Below are 25,097 nucleotides of genomic sequence, written 5' to 3'. Positions count from 1 at the left end.
GTGTTTGTGTATTGGCTACAGAAGTTAGCTGTAGTCAGTTCAATTGGTGTTTTGGTGTTGATAGGTTCTGTTGTGATCAGTTCTGCTCTTCTGTGAGATAGTTAAATTATGAAGGTCCTTTTATTGCAAGGTCACTGCAGATCTCAGCATCAGTTTTGTAATGACCGTGTGACTGGACGGTTCTGCTGGCAGGACCATAGCTGAGCTAGTGCCTCCAAGTAAACATTTGCTAAATTTTGAAACCACCATGCATATTATATCAGAGCTTCTGCGATGTGCAGCTGCTTTTTGCTCTGTCTGTGCTCCGCCAGTGCACAGCTGTTAGAAGACACTTTATTGAACAATAAAATCAAATTCACAAAATTAGAAATAGAGTGGCTCTGGGTGGACACCGTTTGCTCTTGTTTGCAGAAGTACCAACCTTGCACCATTTTGTTCAAAATTCACTAGCAGACTGCTGTCACTCAGTTGAGCTTTAGGGCGGAAGGCAGAAGAAAGCTGCTTATGAAATAAAAATTGATTAGTAATGATTTTGTTTATAGATCTTGAGGAGGTGCCTTAGTAACTCAGTCCTTTGAAGCTTGTAAGTGCTTTCGAGATGGTCGCTGAGCACCAGATGGATTTGGCTGCTATTGTTGAAATAATCAGACCTGGCTTTTTTTGACAGGCACCATTTAACAACCTGAGTGAYAGCCTTGTGCCTTTATCTCACCAATGAAACCTATGCTCGTGCTACCTTAACAGACCATTGTAAGTTTGGGGATGCTTTTTAGTCTTTATTGATAATTTTCACTAGCATTGCTTTTTATTAGTCTTTTAGATCAAATTTGTAAAAATGTTAAAGAAAATACGTCAACTATGTCAAACATATAGGGTTGTTTATAGCTAGTTTAATAAAGCTGACATAGTGATGAGTTTATCTAGGAGCAGGAGACTGAAGAATAAAACTKCAGTTTTTGAGTCAGTGGAAGACGCAGGAGCATTCTGCAATCTTGGCGAATGAGTAAATCTTTTTGTGCCTCAAGATATGTCTACCTCAAACAGACTAGCTGCAGCAGAGCTTGCTGATTTACCTCAGCCAGAAAGAAGTGGAATAAATTATTCTTTCTGGAGTTCCCCATTGCCCTGACTAGACCAGAACCGGCAGCTGACCTGCCTTGTTTGAGAGCGAGCCTGTGCTAAGGGCCTTTGTGCACGGCACGGATGTCCGCTCCATTTTTACACTGGCTACAAAATAGGGAGAGGAAAGAACGATGTTGTTTGTCTGAAAGCACTGTCAAAATGTAAGTATTGGCTAAAGCTATACGTAAGTCCYTCTGTCTGAGAAGGTGCAGGATGGCCAAGCACAGATGTTGGCCCAGACTTGCCTCCATCTCTGATGTTGGAGTGGTCGGGGTGGGGTAGGGGAGTTGGCCCCRGTCTGTTTCAGCTTTCCTTGGTTTGCTGTGTATGTTTACAGCCTTTGAATTTCTTTGACATATGGCTTCTAATAAAAATTAGAACTTRGCAGGAATCCTCGTGGTTTGTCTGCCCCAACTTTCAGGCTGTTTTCTGAAGTCTGAAGTAAGGTGAATTTAATMTGATCTGCAATGTTATTACAGGATGGTGTTGCACAGTCCTAGCAGTTGTGCAGGCATAATCGATGTTTGTGAGCCAATGCGTGGAAACACAATACTTCTGATTCTTCTCTTACTTATGCTGAGGTAAACCAGAAATAACTGCAGTGAAGCCAATACTATATTTCTGTGTGCATGTGCATGGAAATCAGAATAAGTAAGAATTGGACCTTTTCTAGCTCTGCTGTTCTCTTCTCTTTCATTTCAGTTTTCCTTTTCTTCTTTTTCCTCCATTTGGCTAATGGTAGCTTAGATCTCATCTGGTCTAAATTGGCACAGCTTCACTGATGTTGGAGGAGCTTTTATACTAATTCACAACAGCTGAGCATTTTGTGCAGCCCAGTCTACACAAGTGTGCCTTTTTTCTTTTTACCTCTCGTTCTGTTTTCCATCTTTGTGCTCTTGTGCTTGAAGACCTCTTGTTCTGCCTCTCATGTACAAGTTCCAACACAATCCAGCTGACTGCACATAAACTGTAAGCCTGTTTCAGAATAGAGCTTCTCTGTATGAACTTAGAAACCTGTTAATTTCCATTTTGGGTTGCATACATTTGTAGAGGATTTATTTTAAATCTAAAATAAAGATTTGTACTTTTCCATGGCTTTTTTTTCCTATTAAAAAGCACAGAATAATTTTAATTGCTGACTAGATATTTGGCTAGGGAAACTATTTCATTTGATTTTGAGGACTCACAATGAATACCTACTGAAATCTGCTGACAACAGTGATTCATTCTAAGAGTTCAGCAGAAAAACTTTTCTTTCTGTTGCGACACCAAAAAATAAGAAAGATTTACATTTATTCAAGCACCAGTGTATCCTAGAGCAGGTTCTGTCTTATCTGACTTAGGGGAATTGCATAAACTCTTTAGAAGGAAAGGTTATGCTAACGTATCTGCAAACTTCTCTTGATAATTATCCAAGGACTCCTTGGTTAATCTGGTTGTATCTTAATGGCTGATGACATTTTAAATTGTTTGGAAAGGCAGGCAACCATGATGAAAACAGTGCTCAAAGCTAAAAATCTCTTGTAATTATATGCAACTGGTGCATAATGCATCCTAGGAACTGAGAAGGAAAATGGAATTGTGATGGTTCTGTTGAGTTTATAATACGTTAATACCAGACCATGCCTGTATAACTATAATGGTTTTATACTGTTTTGTGTTGTGCATTCTAAGAGGTATGTTTATTTAAAAAACACATTAATGAAAAAGAAATKATAAAAGGAAAGTTAGCAAGTTCGGTGTTACATATGAACTCTGGTCCATTTTGCTGTTCTGTCTAATGACTGGTAATATTTGCATAAAGAAAAATGTGGAAAAAACCTACAATAGACAAGTGTGATAAACAAATATTGTATATATTTGTTCCAGCGTTCTTTCTAGCTTTAAATATTTAGCAGTTAGCTGACATAGCGAAGCCTGATGGTGCTTATTATCCCATATACCTAATATACCACTCACTCACAATTGTGTATTTTTATTAAAGGTAACTTGTTCACATATGGCTAATTTTGAGATACAAAGTGAGGAAGTCTTACAGGCTCAGTATCTTTTGATAAAATAGACCTTTAAAGAATTTTAAAAACACATCCTAGATTCTTACTTGTTTTCGATTTGTCATAACAAATTCCTCACAAACAGTATGAGTAGATAATTGATTAGATGAAGTAATTTAACACTGTATAATTAAAATCCTGCTGATGCAGCAGCATGGTGTAGAATTTAATATGTTTGGAAGTTCAGAAGCTTCACAAAGTTGGAGCAGAATGCACAGAATTTTGTTAAAGTATACTTCCATGATTCAAACATCAGTTCTAGAAATCAGAAATTCTGAGCTACATTGTACACTTAGCTATTGATTTGGTTGCTTTAAGGATATTAGTTTCATCGTCTCTAAGATAAGGTTTATTGTAGCCTTTCCTCATAGTGCTTCTCTAAAGCTTAATGTTTGCAAGAGAATATAAAGACCCTTGCTATAAAAATGCTTCATAAACACTAGTCTMTCTGGGCCCTGCCTGGTTCTTACCCTAGACTCTGCACTGCTACATCACTGATGGAAAATTATTATCTTTTATTATTTAACTTGCTCTGGGTTTGAGATAAGCCATATGGAAAGATCTCCTTGTAGAGGAGTTTTCTGCTTGACATTATGAATTTTCCAGTCCCACATTAATAATGGAGCAGTTGCAACATCCCCTTTGGTCTAGATGGTTCCACATATCTGTGCATTGATTTGATGACTTATATTATTCTTATATTTAACTTCAATGAAAACTCACCATATGGTCCAAGTGGCCTACTTCCATGTAACAAATAGGTATGTGAACATGGCATGCCTAATTAATATGTGGATACCTTCACAGGCTTCTTTTTTTCTTACAGACTGCAATCTTAGAATTGCCAAGCCAATAGCCACAAAAGCATGCATTGTTTTCTCTGTTTAAGTAAGGCATCCTCCAAAGAAATCTGATTTGCTTTTTGATGCRTGTTATGACACATGCTTTCATGCCCATTTTCTTTTATAGTGGAAACAGTATAGTTTCCAGTGGCAGTGATGTGAATGTTTCACAACTAGAACATCAGTGAAGTTATGACATCAGGAAGTCAAGACAGTGGGTGCTGAACAATTGAGGCGGTCTGCAGTTTTTGGTTTTTTACATCAGGATCTATTTGATTTGAGTGAATGATGGTATATATCAAGATTATGATCTGAACTATTGCATTCCTGTGAGAAGTTTCTGTTTTCCAAAATATTAAAGTAAAATCCAAATAATTATCTGTAAAAATATAAGGAAAGAAGGATTAAAATACTGTTTTAACCCCTGAAAATCATGTTACATAGACATCACAAGATATGAACCTCAGCAATTGATCATGCTAGCTAATCCGATGCAAAACTTACTGTTTTGTGTAACTGATATCTTGAGTGGAAACTCTCAAAATCTCATGTTTATTTTCATTTCACTATAAACATCCTACTGCAATATTCCTTAGAGCATGTGTGAGTGCTTSTGTTTGGATGTTTCTATAAAATATTGGCCCTTTTACRTGATGGATTGCACGACCAAAGATTCTTTGAATGTTTTCTTGATTAAAAGCCAGTTTGCATAACCTGTATGGCTGAAGGTTGTTAGATCTTGGAATCTTGCTCTCTGAAGCCCAGGATTTGGCACCCAAAAATCAGTCACTTCTTTTCAAGTGATACATTAGARCCAACATCTTTCTCATCTGCAAAATGGTTCTGTAATTGCAAGAGCTGAGTTAAATATTGATTAATTTGTGTACAATGCCTTGAAATGATGAAGTGCTCCATAAATGACAAGTGACATTATGAAAGTGCTCATCGTAGTTTCATGATGAGGGTAAGCAAAAGTTGGTGCTTAAAACTGGGATTTGGACCTGTTGTCATGCAGAAAATATGCAGTTTATCCACCTGGAATTACAACACTTACCTTTTTCCTAAATAAATAAGTGATAGGGAGCTTACGTATAGATCACCTTAATAGTCTGAATTATGTTAGTTTAAAGTGAAATCTATTGAAAAAGAATACTCTCAGAATGCACTGTTGCATTTTACCTCCATTTCTTTTGGCAGTGTTATCTTACAGACTTCCAGGAAAATTCTGTTTTTAAAGCCCACTTAAATCCTATGTAATGGCTAAATGTAAAGTTACCTGTTGAGCTTAATATTTTGGGTTTCCTTCTATCTGAAAATTTCTCCTTGGCAAAAATAGAGCAGTGGCATGATTTTTCTACCAGGAATTTCACACATGTGCATATGCTCATGTACGTGCATCCACATCCACACACAAAGCCACTTTCAGAATCCCACAGGTTGGAAAGGACATSCAGAAATCTCTCAGACCAAAGCATGTTCAGGCAAAGTGAGTTGCCCAGGTCTTTGCTCAGGCAAGTTTTAAATTTCTCCAAAAAGCTTGTGTCCATCCAGCACTCCAGTCATGCTGGAGCGGGACCATGTCTGTAACCCAGTGAACTCATGGCCCTGTAATTGTGTGAAGACTTCTCATTCTCCTTTGCTTTTGCTGCTGCATGCTTTTCTGCRCAATCTTTTGCTTTCAGCAGTGAGGTAGAATATTGCTGAAGCTGGTGATGCCACCTTTTAAATGGGCTGCGGGCTTATGTTGTCTCTAGTACTGGTAGGACCCGTTGCCCACTAGAAAGAAGTGAGTTCCAAGTGATGTCAAGCATATGCTGGTAGAGTGCAGAGCAAGTAATAGGATTTGAGTTGGCTAAATTCTTGTCCATAAGTGTGCTGGTGTAACTTGTATTTACAAACACTGTTGCTGAGTAAATTCAAGAGGGATATATACATAAACTGATCTATGTGTATTCAGATGTCATTTCTTTAAAAGATGCACAAATATGCAACTGCTGAAAGCTGTCCTGTCTGTGTTTTCATTTCTATTGGATTTTCTCTTTTCATTTTCTGGGAGAGGGAGAGGCTAAGGAGGAGAGTGAGCTTCTTAACAGAAAAATCTGATGTTATTTGTTGTAAATATTGAATATGTTAGCTGAGAGGAAAAAAATAGAAAACCTCTATTAAAATAAAGAGCAAAGTAAAAAACAACAATGAAAACCTCTACTGATTGAATCTTAGACGTATCCTTTATACCTTAAAAAAATGAAAATGTATGCAACTAATAGTGGGGAAAGAAATTGTAGATATCTGTTTAAAAATAAAAAAAAAAAAGAGAGTGGAGAAAGCTCAGAAGATGCAGTTTCTATTGACTAGTTACATGTTTTTGGAAAGGTCACTGAAAATTTACACTGTGATAAAATAACAACCTAATTATTATCCATCCAATAAAACTAAAAGTTAATATTTCTCAGATTCTCCTCTATTGACAAGTGAGACTGTTATTCAAGATGGACTTCTATAGATGAGTGGAGGGCACAAATCACCACAATTATGAGTTTCTATAGCAATTACTGTCAACTTTAAAACTGTAAAGGAAACAAGATGTAATTAAGAACTATCTGTAGGTTTGTTTTTTAAGGAAAATCTTCTTTTAATTATATTTCTTACATAAGAGATGCAATTTGATGATGAGAGTAGATCTTAAAAGCACAGTAGCCCCTTTATCTAGCTCCTAAAGCAATTCCCAGTGGAAAATAGTATTTCATTAATTGTCATTACACAGGAATTATAGAATTAGAGGGTCCAGCATTTCTTTTATGATTCATTTCTTTAAGTGTCAGTGACATTACTTACTCTAAATTAAGTTCAGCGCATAACAACAAATTAATTACGAACTGGGAAAAAGGTTAAAAAGTTAGAGAACTAGTAACTTCTGTTTTTTGAGAAAGGAGCCCTTTTAACAAGGGGTCTGAAAATGCAGTCTTTCAGCTGAGCAAGAGAAATGGTTTCTATTAATATATTCATTCCTCCAGAAAGAAAAGCAGATGAATAGTCTTCTCTGTTAATTCATTTAAATATTTTAGCAGTGAAATGAAATACCCTCTAAGTGAAGCAGTAATCTTTCACTTACATTGTACGTATATCAGAATATTTCCATTGAAAATAGTCAATGAGGAAGATGTAAAACTGACAGAGTGAAGCTTGATTCTTTTATATTTAGGTACTATAATACACACACTGATTACACAYGTCTCTTTTTTCCCCTGCAAGACGGTAGGAACATTCACAGCCTTCTGTGGATTTGCCCTGTGTACTGAACAACGCATTTGTCAGTGAAGTAGGAGCTTTTCAGTAGATTACTGAAATCTAGGTGGTCTTTTTTCCCATTGTCTTCAGGGGGCTTCAGATTAGCTCTCAAAAATATGTCCTTAGTTTGGAGACAACTTCTAGCGAAGGTGAATTTCTTCTTTAGCCCATTTCATTTGCAGGTTTCACTGCTCACTAAAGGAGGCAGGTGTTTTGGGAAAAACAAACCAAAAGAAGCATAAAGAGGTATGYACCTGGTTTCAGTGAGTAGTACTTTTCTTCTCAGAGATTGTGCCTGTGACTAGGGTAGAGCACTACCTYGGTGGAGGATAGAGCCATATTCAACCACAGGTGTTCATTTAAGTCTAACTTCTTCCACAAAATTGCAGTCTGTGCAGGCTCAGTAGTAACTTAGATTGCTAACAGCTGAGCTCCTCCAGTGCTTGGTCTGAGCTGGGCATGGGCTGAGTTAGGCTCTGCAGTCCAGTTTTCGGCTCTGGTCAGCCATCAGTACCTTCACTAGAAGCAGGGTGGCTTGCTCCCCCCAAATCCTCAAGGCTGCCTTGCTAAGTCCAGGCAAGGGAGAGAAGGACCTTCCTGATTCAAAAACTGGGATTCTAGAGGGAACAGGATCAGTTCAGGAGGCAAAGAACATTGCTAAGTTTGCAAAACTGGTTGTTTTCCATTTGTGAAATGTCAAAACTGAGGTTGCACAAACTCATGTGCTTACTTCCCCTCCACATCATTCAATGTCCGTGATGGCCACTGCACTGTGAATGACCTAAAACAGCTGAGCAGAAGATGCTGTTCTTACAAGCATCTGCCTCCCTGAGTCCATAGTTGGAAGGCCCGAAAAGGATACTTTAAATGACAGCAGAAAAGGTCAGCGCTGTGCACTTGAATGCTGTTCTGGAGACAACAAGCTTCTCTTCTTTCCTAAGTGACGAAGTTCCAACTTGAGCATAGGGACATCTCCTAACTCAAACTTTTCATGTGTGGCCACCAGCTGTGTGCTCTTTGTTGACTCCATGCGTGGCCTGYGACTCTGGAGTCTGATTTGGAGAAGTGCCGAGCACTCACAGTTGCAGCTGTAGTAATGGGGACACTACTTTGACCATAATAAATGCTATATAATGCTTGGCGCTCGGAAATATGAGATCCTAGGTATTTTCAGATTGGGAGCAAAATTAATAGATGCTTTTGATCTTAAAGTCTCTGTGCCCAAGTTGCTAATCTGCAGTACAGGGGATAGTAATACTTCTTTACTACACAGAGACACGTGGAAAAAAAATCTTAATATTTTTCAAGCATTCAAATACTGTGAGGCTGAACGCTTCTTGTGGAAGTTCATAAAAGAGATAATATGTCTTCAGAGCTCTGTTTAAATAGTGCTCAGTACGTAAGGCACTGGGGTACGTGTTCAGCAATGCAAGAAACATAAGCAGGGATCATTATCTAACCATTGCCTCTTTTCTGCACTGAATAGATCAAGGTCTTGTGGAAAGATTAATACTTGAATGTCTCACTGAAGACAGCATCATAATGTATTTCTAAGAGGAGGGCATTTTAGTGTTCCTCAGCAGCCTTAACTCTAGCATTTCAGAATGTCTAAGTGTTTTCACTGAGACACAAAGTATTGCAATAARGCCCATTTTTGTGGGCTGTTTGCTTATTTTAAAATGAAAACTGAAAAATATGTATACCCTGTTGTATGTCATCACATTCTTATGGGTCATCAGTGTAATATAAGAGGCTGTGTAGAGTAATTCTGTGTGTATGTGTATACATCTCTAATTATTATGCATACTAAATACTAGATTTCATTGAAGGCTTATAAGAACATTGTGGAAGAATCATAATTTTTCAATCAACTGTGGAAGTTGAAGTGCTTTTTTGTGCAGTCTTTACCTTTCTTGACTGTCTTTTCTGAGGAAATTCACTCCTCCTTTAAAGACAAAAAAAGAATGCTACTCTGTGCTGCTCTTTCCTCTGTCAAAGACTAAACTGTTCTGCACAATTTGTGTATACYTAGAGAGAGGTTATAACTGCAACATATCCTTTCTCAGGAACTTGTCCTTCATTCCTGGCTTTTAGCAGTATAACTCTGCTCTCCAACTGTAACTGCAGTAATACACAGAGAGGTTGTCTGAGAGATGCTGATAATGTTTGCATAAGCATAAGTGTACAGCACTAGTGGTACATCATCAGTGTATCAGTAATACAGTGTAACACATAAACCCCTGTGTGTGTGTCCAGCCCAGTATTAGAAGAGGTCTGCCAGTATAACTGTGCTGTAGATGCACTTCRTCCCAAAAGGACCAACTTTTTGCTGCAGAAGTTGTGCTGACACCAGCCTTTTACTGATGAATAGATACATCATTAGAAAGAATGCCTTCAAGCTTTCCAACCCTGAAAAGTTTTATGAGTTCACTCTGTGGGGATGCATTGCTGTTGTCTAATAAAGCRCTATTTTGATTTTAATTTTAGCAAAAGCAAATACTTCCTGGACACCTGTCATCCCTGAGAAAACTATTGTGCAAATAAAAGAGAGCATTTTGCCATTGATAATGTTTGCTAGGAAATGTGATTAAAACAGATAGCATGAAAGGGCTTTTTAAAAGTGTACATTCAAAGACTGCCTATGCAGGTTTTGGTTTTGAAGGTGTAAGAATAGCAGCGAAATCTTGCCCAGATACTAGTCCTGAGAGAAAAACAATTTCTTGTAGGATTCCTTTCCTTTTCTATAGATCTGATGTACCTTAGGGTTGTTGTGTTCATGCTGTTTTGCTAGGAAGAATCACAGAGCATAAGCTACTTCACTTGTATGTTTTACTGCTTCTTCATCTGTTTTCCTCATCATTTATGTGCCCCGTCAGTTACGTGACAGGAGTGGGCAAGAAGCCCGTGCAAAATGTACAACTGAGATGCTTCCACAAATTATTTCAAGGACTTCAAACAAACTTCTCCTTGTATTTTTTTTCCCAAGCTTTTTTTATACAGTTYATAGTTTATCAACAGAGTACTTTGCAGTGTTACACTGCTTCCAACTGTGATAGCAATTCACTGTAGAAACTGCTAACTAATACTGTATGATGTGAAACTTCTTCAACCACTGTATGCCAAATTATAATACAATTTCTGTCACTTTTAAAAAAAACATTATTTTCCAGAAATAACTATGCTGCTGTCATAATTCAGGAATTTCATACAAATTAGAAATTAGGGGTGAAGAGTTCATTTGAACCTCAAGGCACAACAGTTACTCCCCCTCCAATTCAATTTTTTATTGCCACCTGCTTCATACAGTTCATTTTCAAAATAGTCTATAACTAAATATTCTACTGGTAAGCTAGGCAAGTCTGGCTGTGATCCTGCTGAATGAGATGAGTTGATGAGATGAATTATAATAAAAGGGCTATAGGTGCTTTGTGGAGTGCAAGAAGGGGAAGAAAAAGATGGGAAAGTACTCCAAGCTCTATTCCCACTGTACTGGTGCTTTATAAGTTCCTGAATCAKGAAAGAGGTTAATAAAATTATAAAAACAGTGAAATCTGAGAGAGAAATCTCAAAGTGAAATGTATGTACTGTGATTATTCTGAGATTAGGGATTTTTGTTCTGTTCCTGGTAATCATACATGCATGCATGCTTATCTCAGGATAAAAATTCAACATTAAATGGACACACATGGTCAAATTCATCTCACTTGATTTCCCTGACTTAGAGTGTTTTGTCTAAACAAATTCTATTTCTTCTTCCAGGGAAAGATAAGGAATGCACATGGGTGTTTTATCCTACCTGYCTTATGATAGAGAGAATAATTATTCATGAGCACTTATTTCTCCCCATTTACGGTAGACCAGCTTAGGCTAGACAGCTAGCAGTCTCTAGTAGTAAAGCAGAATTATACTTCTACTGAGCAGCTTTTTAGAGATACCTCTACTTCCTCTTGGAAGCTTCCCAAAATCCAGAGAAAATAGATTAGCAATCTCATGTTCTACATGACCAGGTATGATTTCAGAAGATGTTTTGGAAGCATGTAGAAGGGAAAACTCGTTTGATTTGAATGTAACCCTTGAGTCCCTGCCACAGAAGAGGAGCGGGCGTTACAGGGTGATTCCATTGTATCGTGAAACATTAAGTAGCATCCACGGTTAGACAGTCACACTCAGAGCTATCGCTGAGAAAAGCCCTTTAAATTGATGGGGTAGCACAGGGCTGGTGGAGTAATTCTGTAGTCAGAAGAGAGGAAAATTGGGAGGGATTAGTGCTTCTGAACTAAGATTTTCCAGCCTGTGTTATATGGTGAGACATTTAGGTACATTTGGTTATTTCATTTTTGTGAGCTTGGAAGTAAATTAATTGTGTATACCTGCAACATCATCAGAAATGCTGTGATATACTGCGGTGGGATTATATGGATTTTGTGATATGTAGAGATGTTCTGACTATTTTGATTTTTGAAGAAGAAGAATACCAAACACATGCTAAATAGCATCTAGTCATATGATACATATAGAYGGCTGGGTATGTCTTAATCTCTTGAAGACTGTATGAGATTGTGACAACCTTTTGTGTTCCTGTTCCTTACTCTCTCTRTTGTTCTTGAAGTAAAGATGATGACACAAGACACTAACAATCAATATTTGTACTGGTGAAATTTTGCCAGAAAACTTACCTTTGGGCAGTGGATAAGTAGGGACTGTAATTGTCCAGCTGTGCTTTATATCCCTGAAAAATTAGATTTTTTAAAAAAACTGTGCTCTAGACTTCATTTTTTCCAACAAATGGCAGCCTCTCATGTATTTCTTTATAATGTATTTTTGCAGATTTATATGGCCACAGTGTCTAGGGAGATTTAACAATATTAAAAGATGTTAAAAGACCCAACAACTCAAAATCCAACTCTAACTGAATGGACAAAACATTGTCAAAGGGAATGGAAGTTGTTTTTACATGCACAGACCAAAAAGAGCAGTCCTCAAACCCTGAGGCAGAGCCAGGGGGAATAGACCGAAGAAGTCAACTCGTTTGTGCTCTGTGACATAAATTAGGAAAGCAGGTTGTACTGGCCTCCATGAAGAGTGCCCGCTCTTGAGATATTCAGGGATAAAGAAAAAGAAGCCCGAACCACTGGTTCAGAACTGTAGGTTGAAGTACAGAGAAGAAGGAAGATCATACCATAGCAATATTTGTAGATATTTGTACAATATCTTGTATTGCACTTGGGAGTTAAGTGGACACTTAACTCACATCTTATATCATTAGAGAAGCTGAAAGTTACTGCAGTGTATTTTTGTAAACTTTCAAAAATATCTGAAGTTTTAAGTAAGATTCTGCTTAGTAGTGGTTTTCTCTKTGGTTTTGTTGTGAATGTTTACAAGGACTTGTGGAAATAGGAGGAGCGGAGTTGGGGAAGACAAGGAAGATGGAAAGGAACAGGGCAGAGGGACTGGAGAATTCATAATTTCAGAAAAAAAAAAAATGGAAGCTAAGAAGTGACTGGCTGAGATGGAAAAACAAGGAAAGCTACTTCATGTTGTCGCTTTGGTTTATTCGTTTCTCTTCTTGCTTTTCCAGTTCTCCTGTCCTGCTCTGCTGCAGTCATCCATTTCTCCCTACCAGAAACCCTTGGCTATTTAGCCTGGTGAAATATTGGTAGAAATGCTRTAGTGATGTGAGTTGATTACATATTAGAACAAAGTTAAATCTGGTGGATGGCTTTTCTGAGTAGAAATTTTTTATTCTATTTCTTTGATATGTACCAGGCTATTTTGATTATGGAACAAAAATAARCATAAATATTAAAAACTCAATCAAAGCCTTGAAAACTAAGCAAAAGGACTTTGAGGGAAGCAAACAGAACAGATCAGTCTGACCCAGGAGAGAAAGCTGTGGTCTCAAAGCGTCCATTATTGTTAGAAAATTATTCCACATATGAGATTTAAAAAGATCAGTTCTTTTTCCACAGAATCAGCATAATTGTATGTTTACTTCTTTCCTTGAGTTCTTGAGGAGTGGCATATTTAGCATGCATAATCTGAAAGCCAAGTCCTTTTAGGAGGTAATTTCAACTGGATTGCACATGGGAGCATGAATGCATCAATATAACAAAATTAGAGAGTAACGTGATGGTTTTGATTTTTCCTTCAGCTGAAGAAAGCAGTTCAGAAAGAAACCTCAGCAAGTTTCTTTTTGCCTCAGTTTATTCCCATTCCGGCCACCTGACCTCACACTTCCATTGAGCTCTTCTGCATTAGACTACTGCCTCAGTATGGGCTTTTCCATGGAAGACCTTTGACTCCCRAACATACTGGAGTTTTACTTGACTTAAAAAAACATTTTAAATTTTGGATTAAAAAGGCTTATTTCTAACATGGGCTAAATCTAGTTTGCCTCATTGCTGTGTCCCTTGTGCAGAATATGYATTCTTAGTTTGTAGTGATGAGTGAATCTTCTTTATTTTGCAGAACCTATTTTTCAAACCCTTGTTCCTAAGCTGTCTGTTAGTCATGTAGCRCTCGAATGTAGAGTAGGTCTTTGTTTCAAGAATTTTTGATGTTTATATCAGCTTGCAATAAAATCTAAATCTCAGGTAGAAAGGTCTTCAGTGATTTGTAGAATTAGATTTTGAGAAGAATTGCCCTGGAACTTCTATACTCCATATGCCCCTGCTACTGATTTACTGTGCTGTTGGGCCTTCTGTGTGAAGGAACCTGGGCAAAAGATTGATGTTGTATTTGGGTAGTATTCTTGTGAGTAGGTCTGGCTTTGGGGAGTGAGTGAACAGAGAATCAGACTCTTAAGAAGGAAACTGAGAACAATGTTTGAATGAGAAGAAGTGGCTTAGGTACCATCCAGGGAGGACTGAGGTAACACTATTTGCATGGGAAGGTACCTTAAAAAGATGTCTGAAAATAGGATGAGAGCAKGTATTTGTGATTGAGGCTTGAGAATCACACTCACCATTTGAGGTGTTGTGCATTGCTAGATAGCAGCTGTGGCCAAGCTTTTTCTGCTTTATTAACTGTAGGATGGCTACATCCTTGAATTTTGGTTTTCCTTGACTTCTGTTTTCCACTGGTGAATTAGAGCAGTGTACCCTAAGACTATGTTTTATTCAGTGTTTCATACAGTGTAGTTGTTGGGCCTATGTTCAGGAGTGTTCGKTGTGTCTGTGAATTACTTTCTACACAGTTTAAAGCATTGATGAGTTTTATAAAACGTAATGGCTAGGCTGTGGTTCCTTGGGAATCTGTCCACCTCTCTGMCCACTGTTTTAGTCTGTGAATTTGCTTGGGTAACTGCCATGGTTTGGACTGTAAGCAGGAGAGCAAGTTTGGGTCTTTGCTTCTGGAACTCATCCGACCTGTCAACTGCCTCCGCTTTAGATATGTTAATTTCTGGGCATTTTGCAAAGAATACCTTGTTTGTAGGCTGTTGTATGTTCTGACTTTGCCTCAATGCAAGATCAAAATTTAATTTCTTTCACTTCTCYGTAACTGCTGAGTATAAGAATTTGAAGACCCAATTTAGACTCTATTGAAAGAAAGATTTCTTTATTGGCAGTTTTACAGGAGTAGAGAAAAATGTTAAATAAAAGGCAACATAGATATAAAAAGTGTGACTKAAGTATATAACAAAAAAGTTTTCTCAACCTGTTCCTAATACTGTGTTGCAAAATAYGGCTTAAAAATCTTACACAGTACAAAATGTTCTGCCTTACACACATCTCTTTCCTTGGGAAGTTAAATATTTTCATCTGTGGATATTTCTAAGGATACAGTGAATATAATCCATGAGTTCTGGCAGGTTGTYATATATGTCTCAGTAAGGAATTACAATGCTTTCTATTCTGCCTGAAGTAGTTTAAACTAGTAATAGTATTGTAAGACATGGAAAGCTAGTAAATGGATGGTGCTGGTATGGTAAAGTGCTCCTACAGTTGAAGCCTTATCTTTGACGACTGATATTATATTAGGGAATAACTTTGCTTTAACTTACTTTTATTACTGCRTTTCAGTTGTAAATGAAATGTATTTGATCAAACTAAGCTTTCATTTAACGTTTTTTTGGAGAATGACTTGATTAGTCTATATTTAAGTGTGAACTGATTCATCCAGGCTGAAGAGGAATCGGGACAGATAGACATGACTTCTCAGGGAAGGTAAGGTCTCTTGAGCTTTCCTGTGAGACATGGTGGCAATTGCACAATCTTCTCCTTCAGTCAGATTGGGCTGTATCAGGCCCTACTGAGGGAAACTAGTCAAACTGTTTTATYGCTTTCCTTTCCATCTTTGGAAACTGAGCTTGCAAAGCTTCCAGCAGTTTTCTTCAGTTGGGTTGTCAACTTTTTTACGTGAAGCAGCAGGTGCCTGATAATCTGCAAACCTTTGAGAGCAAATTGGGGAAAGGTTGTGTGTCACGGCAGTTTTATCCATTGGGCTGTGTTATTTTAAACAGTGGTGCTACGATTGCATCACCAAGTCTCTGAAATTTGCCACTTGGGCCAGCTGTGTTCCTCAGAACCTCAGCCTGTTTTCTGCCCAGCTTAAAATTATTGGTATGTTTTCTTTCAAGTTGACCTGCACTCACTTGACTTCTTGCTGTCTTACTAGCCAAAATTCAGTGTATATAAATATACGGGATGTAAAATGCTTTGAAGGGTCCCTCACTCAGCAGAGTGGTTAGCTGTATACTTAACTTTTAAGCTCTCTGATCATTTTCAGTCAGAAACATGTTTAAGAGTCTTGTTAACTTCCACAAGGTGATTCTTCACATACTTTAAGTTGATCATACCTGCAAAAATTACTTTGATRTGGAGCTATACAAATAGAAAGTTGGAGAAGAGCTCAAAGGTAAATGAAGTTGAGGAGAGTGGTGGWGATTTGCCAGTGGTGATTTGGGGAGGAATTTTTATCACTTACATTTTCCTTTTTCTTTTCTTTTTTTCTTMTTTTTCTTTTTTTAGTAAAAATTGCATTCTTCACTTGTGGTATGAGTCTGGTACTTTTGAAATGAATGGGAATTTTACTATTGATGTGGGAGCTGATAGTCTAAGGATAAGCTTGAATTTTGGGGAATTTGAGCGATTTTTGGGGAAGCAGAGCCATTGCAGTGAGTTACTTTCTCTTCTTCATAGCCATAAAAAAATATTTTTATGTACTGGAACATGGAGAGAAAAAGTACTTTTAGCTTGGAAAAGACACACCTTATGGTTCACACTTAAAATCAAAGCTCAGAGTCTTTGCTAAACACGGTTTTAACAGCACTCTCTGTAGTCACTTTTCTTTCTTTATGAATAGCTCAGTTGACAATAGGAAACCATGTGGTTTTTAATGTTGTGTAGCAAGGATTATAGGTTTCCAAGAACAGGCTGGCTAAAAATCTGTTAGTTGGTTTAAACATACTAGTTCRAGCAGCTCTGCACCAGGGAGTTCACATATTGTCCTCTATTTCTTAGGACTTCTGTGATTTGGYATTTTAACTGTCTGCTCTCAGAGGTCAGGAAGTGCAAAATCTTGACTGTGAGCACACTAGAAAGGACAAGACAGAATATCCAGAGTACTCTGGGGATGATGGTTATAAAGTTGATCGAATTGCTGTGGCAGTTCTCCCTAAAGAGTAGTGCAACACTGCTGATGTAGCAGATCAGGCTCAGATCTGTTCTGCTGGGGACCTAGAGCTGCAGCTAAATAGGCAGGTTCAGATTAATTAAAAGAATCAAAATGAGGACTGTGTCTCTCTCCCAGCATTATTATGCCATTGCCTAATTTATGTAGCGCTCCACTGTTTCCTCTCGGCATTGAATGTGGCAGCATATCTCAGGATAAAAGCCCRAATACTGAGATTACTCCGTTTTCTCTGCTCCAATAATAGATACAGGAATCAGAAAGCAGAGCTCTCCCTCCAGCCTCCCACACAACTGTGGGGAAGTTGCTAAGTTCAAGGCTTTCAAAAAATTAGCATTTGGATTAATGCCTAGGGGCAGGTACAGCCTCGGTCTAACTGGATAGCTGTGAGAWGTACAGCAATGTTACATGATTCGGGAGCACACTGTCAGTGCTGATGGGGAGAGGTGAAGTCTCTCTTTAACTCCACTATACCCTTTCAGTGCAAGTGTGTTTGTTTAGACTTTCATTTAAATTTWAAAAAAACTCTGAGCCTTTGTCAAAGCTGCTGGGCTCTCTACTACCTTATATTAATTCCAGTGATGCCTAAACATGGAGTCTGGTTCCCAGTGTTGAACAAAAATGACTATTTACTGACTCAGTGCTTCTGTCCTGTAAATGAAGAAGGTATGAATATTTAGTTTCCAGACTCTTTAAGTATCTGTAAAGCTCTTTTATATTAAATATTCTTGTCTTTTTATGTGCAGCACTGCATAAAAAAGACTTGCATATCTGGGAGCAGTGACTTTCCCCAGGCACAGCAGCCCGGGAGGTCCCTGGCTGGAGGTGCGATGCTAATGTGGCGGTGCCTCGCATCCCATTGCTCTGTGCACATGATAGCTCTGTTTCTTCTAGATACCTCAAAAGAAGCGTTTTTGATACTCTCGAACTTTGGCCATGATATTAATGTTGCCTTGGCTTGCGCTGTCAGCCTAAATGAAATATTTTGAATTGGAAATTCATGTCTAAATGTATTGCAAAGTACAGTTGAGTAAGATGTGAAATGCTTGGCACTAAGGACAATAAAGGAAAGTGGTGTGTAATGATGTGCAGCATTCTTCAAAATATGTCTGCAACTTTGGACTGAGAGAGCCAAGAGTGCAGCTTTTCTTTGTTGCCACTTTTGGTTCCTTCACTCAGTGATATGCTGAGATTGCTGCTATTTTTGATGGAGGTAGGATCTGTCCTTCAGATCTTTCATTTGGCAATTATTTGCAGGCTTTGCTGTCTTTCCACTTCAGCTTTTTTTCTGGGGAAAGAGGTGAACATTTTATCAGCAGTTTTTCACATTGTGAACTTAAGCTCTTGAATTTTTATTTTGTTTATTTCTTTTTTCTTGCAGCTGGTGCTCAGGATAAAATTGGCTGGGCATTTGGCTTGGGTTTGGAGAGGCTGGCCATGATCCTATACGACATCCCTGACATCCGACTGTTCTGGAGTGAAGATGAACGCTTCTTGAAGCAGTTTATTGTGCCTCATATTTGCCAAAAAATAAAATTCCAGGTAAAATAGTGTATATATGATGATAATTTTCTGTCAGTAAAAAGCGTATATATCCCTAGAGAATAGAACATATTTAAACTTCTGTACCATTAACAAATGAAGTTTTAAAACAACAGCTTTCCAGCTATCATGATTTTCTGACATACTACAACAAAATTCAGCTTTTGACAATAACATTTTTGAGCCAAGTAATGTGAATTCCTGTTGATTTCCAATGACTATCTCTCTTCTGATTATTAAGTGTATATTTATATGCTGAACATGAAATGTTAAGCATATATTTAACTTTCAAATTTGTCTGGAATAGGGATTGATTTAGGACTGTGCCTGATTTGGGCATGTTCTTGAATTGAGACTGTAAATCTATATTAATACATAAATCTGTTGGATGCTGACTGTTCAAATATTGTAATATATTCCCAAACTTTCCCTTTGTTTTTTCCTCTACATTCATTGAAGTCAATGTGAGTTGCCCTGTTAGACACTGGGAAAATGCTTTGTGAACATGCTTCAGTGTCTGCAATATAGAGGCTGAAATGTAGCTATGTAGCTAATATACAACGTTTCTGTGCCTTGGCACACAGTAGCATCTCTTTCCTCCAAGTGGTAGTGGAGTGGAGGGTGGAGGCTCAACTTCTTTTATACTTCTTTTCTAACTCCTGTATCAAAGCTTCATGTGACTAGTTTCAGCAAATGCTTGTTGCTACTGCCTTTTATTTACTGTTTCCCTTTCTTGACTTGTGAACAGCTTGTTTAAGKTTTTTAAGAATTAAAAGTGTGAAAGGGGAAATAAAAAATCATAATGCTCAGATGATCATAGAATCATAGAATCAGTAAGGTTGGAAGGGACCTCTGGAGATCATCTAGTCCAACCTCCACGCTCAGCAGGGTCACCTAGAGCATGTTAGACAGGGTTGCATCCAGGCAGGCCTTGAATATCTCCAGAGAAGGAGACTCCACAACSTCTCTGGGCAACCTGGTCCAGTGCTCCGTCACCCTCACAGGGAAGAAATTCCCCCTCACAGTCAGGCGGAACTTCCTGTGCTTCAATTTCTGCCCATTGCCTCTTGTCCTGTCACACGGGACAACTGAAGAGTTTGTCCCCGTCCCCTTGACACCCTCCCTTCAGGTACTTGTACACATTGACCAGATCCCCCCTCAGTCTTCTCTCCCCCAGGCTGAAGAGGCCCAGCTCTTACAGCCGTTCCTCACAGGGCAGGTGCTCCAGCCCTCTGATCATCTTCGTAGCCCTACGCTGGACTCTCTGCAGTAGCTTCATGTCTCTCTTGTCCTGGGGAACCCAGAACTGGACACAGTACTCGAGCTGAGGCCTCACCAGGGCTGAGYAGAGGGGCAGGATCACCTCCTTCGACCTGCTGTCAACAGTGTTCCCAATGCACCCCAGGAGACCATTGGCCTTCTTGGCCACAAGAGCACGTTGCTGGCTCATGGTCAGCTTGTCATCCACCAGCACTCCCAGGTCCTTCTCTGCAGAGCTGCTCTCCACAAGGTCAGCTCCCCAGCTTGTACTGGTGCCTAGSRTTATTTCTGCCTGGGTGCAGGACTCTGCACTTGCCCTTGTATTTGAGCAGTCTTAAACAACAAACCAGTAGCAGCATCCATTCTGGGATTCATGGCATTTCTGGCACATCTTCTCTAATAGAGTCAAAACTGTATTTGGATTTTTTTCCTCCTTTGCTTTTGTGATACTGGCATTGGGATAGTCAGACTGCAGCTATCACTTATGGGAAGAAGATTGCTTTTTGCCACATTTCCTGAAGGTGGGTCTGTCCATAATTTCCCCTGGTCTCCTACAGAAAGCTTTTCTTTTCAAGAAGGGAGCTCATATCCTCTTCATTTCAGTCCTGATTTTTCTTGTTGGCACCATTCCTGAGGAGCATAGATTGTTGGTAGGTTTATGGACTGCAATCTGATCTTTGATGAAAACAAGATGAGAACACTTGCTTGCTTTGAAACTGTGGACCCAAGCCTCAAACTGGTATTAACGGTAGATTGGATATTTGGGGAAGAGCCCAGATTGTTCAGGATGATATAGTCTGATGTTGAGGGTGAGCCAAAYAGAGGATGAGGTCGCTGCCTACTGTAGGCTGTGTTGTTATTGTCACGTTCAGCTTCAGAAAAATTTAGGCATATAGTTAAGTGATCTGAAGGTGACAGAGGCATGGGTTTGCGTGTCCAGGTTCATGGTAAAGGGCACAGTTTCTAGGAAGCTAAAAGTGAACTAAATCTTTTTTTTTTTTTTTTTTTTTTTTTTGATTTTTTTTAGTTGATGCTGGTGCTAGGGTGTCAGCTGAACAGAGGTCACAAGGAGCCCGTGGCTTTGCACTGTTTTGTTGGGTAGCTGTTTGTGCCATCAACAGGAGAATGCCTTAATAGGTCTTTAAGCATTTCTTTGTGCTAGGTAGCATTATTTTCACCTGGCCTTGGTACAACAGGAGAAGTTCTGCATGCAAGACCTCTGATAATCTGACATTTTAGAGATAATGATAAAATYGAGGTTTGTTGGCTGAAATGCATTTTAAAGTAATAACATGGATCGGGAAGAAGGATGTAGTAGGTGGGGGCCTTCAAGGAAGAGGAACTGTCAGCTGCCACCGTGCTCTAAGTTGGAATAGAAAGACTGCAGTTTTATTACAAAGCCATTAACTACTACTATATCATGTTAATGTGTTGGCAGTTTATCATAGCCCACTCAGTGAAAGGTAGAGAGATTGTGAGGATAAGGGAGATGAGAGAGGAAGAGCAGAGATGGAAAGATAGGTGAACAATTATTTCAGGTCCTTTCTTTCTCCATTCTAAAGATACAATCTGCTCAATGTTTTAGAAACACTTTTTTGCTCTGATATTAAGCCCATTTTATGAAAACTTTTTTTTTTTTTTTTTTTTTTTATTTAATCTTAGGTGTCCTATCTTCAGTTTTGGTAGAATACTTCTCCCTGTCCCTTAGTTTATGTTTTTCAACTCTATCTCTGAATATAAAAGACTAAAGGCAAGCTAGTTTTTTTGTTTAAGAGAAAGCTTTTATCCAGCTTTCATCTGACATTTTACAATGAGCTTTTGAACCCTGACCATATGTACTGACATTGCTTTTAAAAAGGGGTAATGACTCTWCATATAAGAGTATTGTGAAGAATTCTTCAGTGCTGTCATTAGATTTTGGATTGTGAGAGTTAATAAGCCAGTTTTTCTTCGTGTTTTTTTCCAGCTATGCTGCAAAACCAAGTTAGCAGACCTTCTGCTTCTGTCTACTCTCTAAAGAGTTATAATTAATGAATCACATGGTTTATTCATAACATATTTGAATTAAAAAAAAATGCTTTTAGCCTGGTCTTGGAATTGCTTTCCAGTGTTGATTCTGTAAAAAATCTTGATGGRTATTAGAAAAGTGCCAGAATTTCTGCATGGAAATATTTTTCAGCTGAACTGAACCAAGACAAACCAGATGTTTTCAGAGCTTTTCATTACACAAATCCAACTCTGCAGCCTTACAAGATCTGGATAAATGTCCATCCTTTGCCTGCTTACCTGTGGTAGACCTCTCAACCTTTGGATATTCCCACATGACTTCTTATAATCTGAATATTATGCACCAACATTTATATTTTTCTTTCTGTTCATTAAAACATTCTTCAAATAGACAAGCACTGCGCTGAAAAGCAGTAACCTTTAATAATAGCTAGGTTAAATATACTCCTGTTCAAAGATGGAATTTCATTTGAGCATATTCTTAGGACTCAAAGTACATGTTTTGTGCTTTTTAAGAGTCTGGATGTATCAAACTTTTTTCTGTCTTATCACAGTTGCTCAAGATATGTGTAGAGGCTTTAGTAGGTCAAAAAGCTGCTGGGTGAAGCTGATGGTGCTGGTACCATTGCGGTCACTCAGCACTGCAGTGTTAGAGTGCTTCTCTCCATGGATCAGATTATTGTGCTGGTCTGGATTAGCTAAATTGTTCAAACTATAATTTGACACAAGTCACAGCAGTATGGGTGATCAGAGACTAGTTACTTGCCTTCAATCATTTGTGTGTAGGGCTTCTAGTCATGCTATGAAACGAGGATGACGGAGGATGGACAGGGCAAGAAAGACTAAGCACCTACAAGGCGTGACTTGTAAAATAAATGTCTTGGATCCGATCTAGTATGCTGTGTTATAACTCTGTTCGTCAGAGCTCTGAGCGTACTTGCATGCAGTTGCTTTCTGGTTCATGCTGAGTCAGCRTTCTTGCAAAAAAGACACATCCATGGGCTGACAACACACAAGAAAAGGTACAAAAATGAAATGACATTTAGGGAAGGAAGGCACTCACAGTTCAGATGAAGTGCGGCATGCCCGGAGGTGTTGATTAAGAGGAATRGGCTTTCTAGGTAGGACAGTTCCTGGGATCGCCATCATTTTGCTGCCACAGTGAGCAGACGGCTTGTCATGTCAATTGACTGCTGATGCATTCTCTCCTCACAAAGTCACTTCCATTTGCAGCTGCTGCTGCTGCTGTTTCACGTAATTATTTATTTTGATTGCAGATGAGCCTTGTGACCCTGATTGAGGTAAAGCAGCAGCATGTTTATGTTGTTTTAAGGCGAGCATTAGTACAGAGGGGGTCTGAATTGGATTCCTAGCTAAACTACAGACTCCCTGTGTGAAATTATAGGAGTTGCTTTCTTCTTCTTTTCCTCATTTCCACAGTATCCATAATATTCCACAATATATGCAGTAACCCTAACAGTACGTTCTTTTCAGCACTCCGTTCTGTCATCGCCTGGGACTAGTCCTTCCTTAGATCTGCTGGCACATGCAGTCTCTCCAAACTCCGTCACTTCAAAATGCCTCATGTTAGTGTCAATACTTGAAACAGTAGACTTTCTAAACAGGATCATTTTGATTAAGCCAAGATAGACAGAGCTTCAATAACAGCTCTGCTGGGAGACTTGAAGGGCTGGTAACCTTTGGCAGTGGGGCAAGAAGAGAGGGAGAGGGTTCATGAGCAGCTAGAAGTGAAGCTCAGTTCACCTGCTGCACAGCTGTAGCCAAAATAAGGTCTGTGGCCTTAACATTAGGCGACTGTCTTTACTTTGAAAAATAAACAGTCAAGGTCAGCAGAAAAGATGAGAAAAAGGAGATCTCTTCCAAAAGATGCGGTTATATGAGAGGAAGTGGTTTATTATACAAATAAGGAAGTCAAGGCAGCCTCCTCTCAATCCTGCACAGTGCTAGTTAGCAAAAGTTGGACCTCGCACACTCCTGTTTTGGTTTGCCRAGTATGTTGTATAAATTAGATCTCTATTGTAATAGTGAAGGATTTACGCAGTAATACAGTTTGCATCATTTGCTACATATGTTAGACCTCTTGTTCACACAATTACGTGGTACCAATTTCTAACCTCACTGTGCACTCTTCAATTTACTGAGACAGTCATTATCCCTGTGCATCTTTCGTATGCATGTACCTGATTGTTGCTGGGAGACATGTAGCTTGTCCTGCAGCTTTAGGAGATGCCAAAAGTAAAATGCAGTGGCAGATCCAAGGGGAAACTTTTGCAAATTAAATCAGCTTAGCCTGTACCCTTTCTTCTATGCTTCAAAAAGAGAGCATTTAATGATAAGTCAGCTATTTCTACCAATTTGATGTTATTACATTCCCTGCAAAGGGTGGGTCTGGCTGATCTATCATTAGTATGCTATGCTGTATAATTTATATTTATCTTCTTAGTCAGTGATTAGCTTTATTTCTCAATAAAAAAGTAAATAGATTCACTGACTGCTACATTTTCAGGTATTTTTCATCAAGATTAGGTAACACCATGCTTAAATGGTTATTCATTTATTATGTTTACTTTCTAATAGCGCATCTCTTAAAGGCAAATACGCAACCATTAGTATGTAAATTGAACTTAGATGTCTGAACAAATGAGGTGCCGTCTCAGCTGTGATTTATTGGCTAATTAGTTTTATTGTAATTGAAGATATATGAAGTGTGTGTGTGTGTGTATGTATATGGAGGTCCATACAGAGAATAAATGATGGTTTAGCATAAACATTTTATTGGCATGACTTTGAGAAGGTTGAATTTCTTATGAGTGAGTTATATAGATCATCTTAAATGAATGTCAGTAAAACCTTTACAGTGCCATATATCATTTCAGTTTTGTCTGTACACTCTGCAGAACATTGTGAAACTCCTTTTTTGGTGTTGCATAGCCATTAAAAGCAGTCAAAATACTTCCTTCATTGCAGAGACTCAGTACTAGGCTGCATGGTTGGATTAGAAATGTCTTGATCATCAAGCCTTCTATCATCAGGGTGTTAAATCTTGAATCATTTGTAGCCCATGCTGGTACTGAAGCACTAGGATCCTGAGCCCTTTGGCCCCAGTCAGGCAAGTACTGAAGCACATGCTGAGCTTTAAACTTGCAAGTAGTCCCATTTAAATCAATGGGATTGTCCCTGTGCTCAAAGTCAAACGTATCCTAAGTGCCTAAATGGTTTCAGGTCAGAGATCTCCATACTTCCCAGGATCCAGCTGAGCATGATCAGAACCTTGTAGGGCTGGAGCAAGAAAGCTTTCAAAATGGCTAATAGAAACAGTAAGAGGTTAATG

The 25,097-nt window shown here is 38.6% G+C and overlaps 1 protein-coding gene across 5 annotated transcripts in view; it reads left to right on the top strand.

The window, feature by feature from the left end:
* The window catches only part of FARS2 (phenylalanyl-tRNA synthetase 2, mitochondrial), a 256,063-nt gene that overhangs the window by 129,080 nt on the left and 101,886 nt on the right, over positions 1 to 25,097 (top strand). For all 5 annotated transcript variants that reach the window (XM_085321692.1, XM_085321694.1, XM_085321693.1 and 2 more), the window contains one exon: positions 18,318 to 18,478. In XM_085321692.1, coding sequence (XP_085177818.1) covers positions 18,318 to 18,478 — 161 coding nt within the window. The remainder of the gene's footprint in view (positions 1 to 18,317; positions 18,479 to 25,097) is intronic.

This window comes from Rhea americana, unplaced genomic scaffold, assembly GCF_003343005.1.
Source record: "Rhea americana isolate MKP2758 unplaced genomic scaffold, rheAme1 scaffold_70, whole genome shotgun sequence".
Taxonomy (NCBI): Eukaryota; Metazoa; Chordata; class Aves; order Rheiformes; family Rheidae; genus Rhea; species Rhea americana.
Note: the sequence above shows the minus strand (reverse complement) of the source record. Positions and strands in the feature narration are given on the sequence as shown.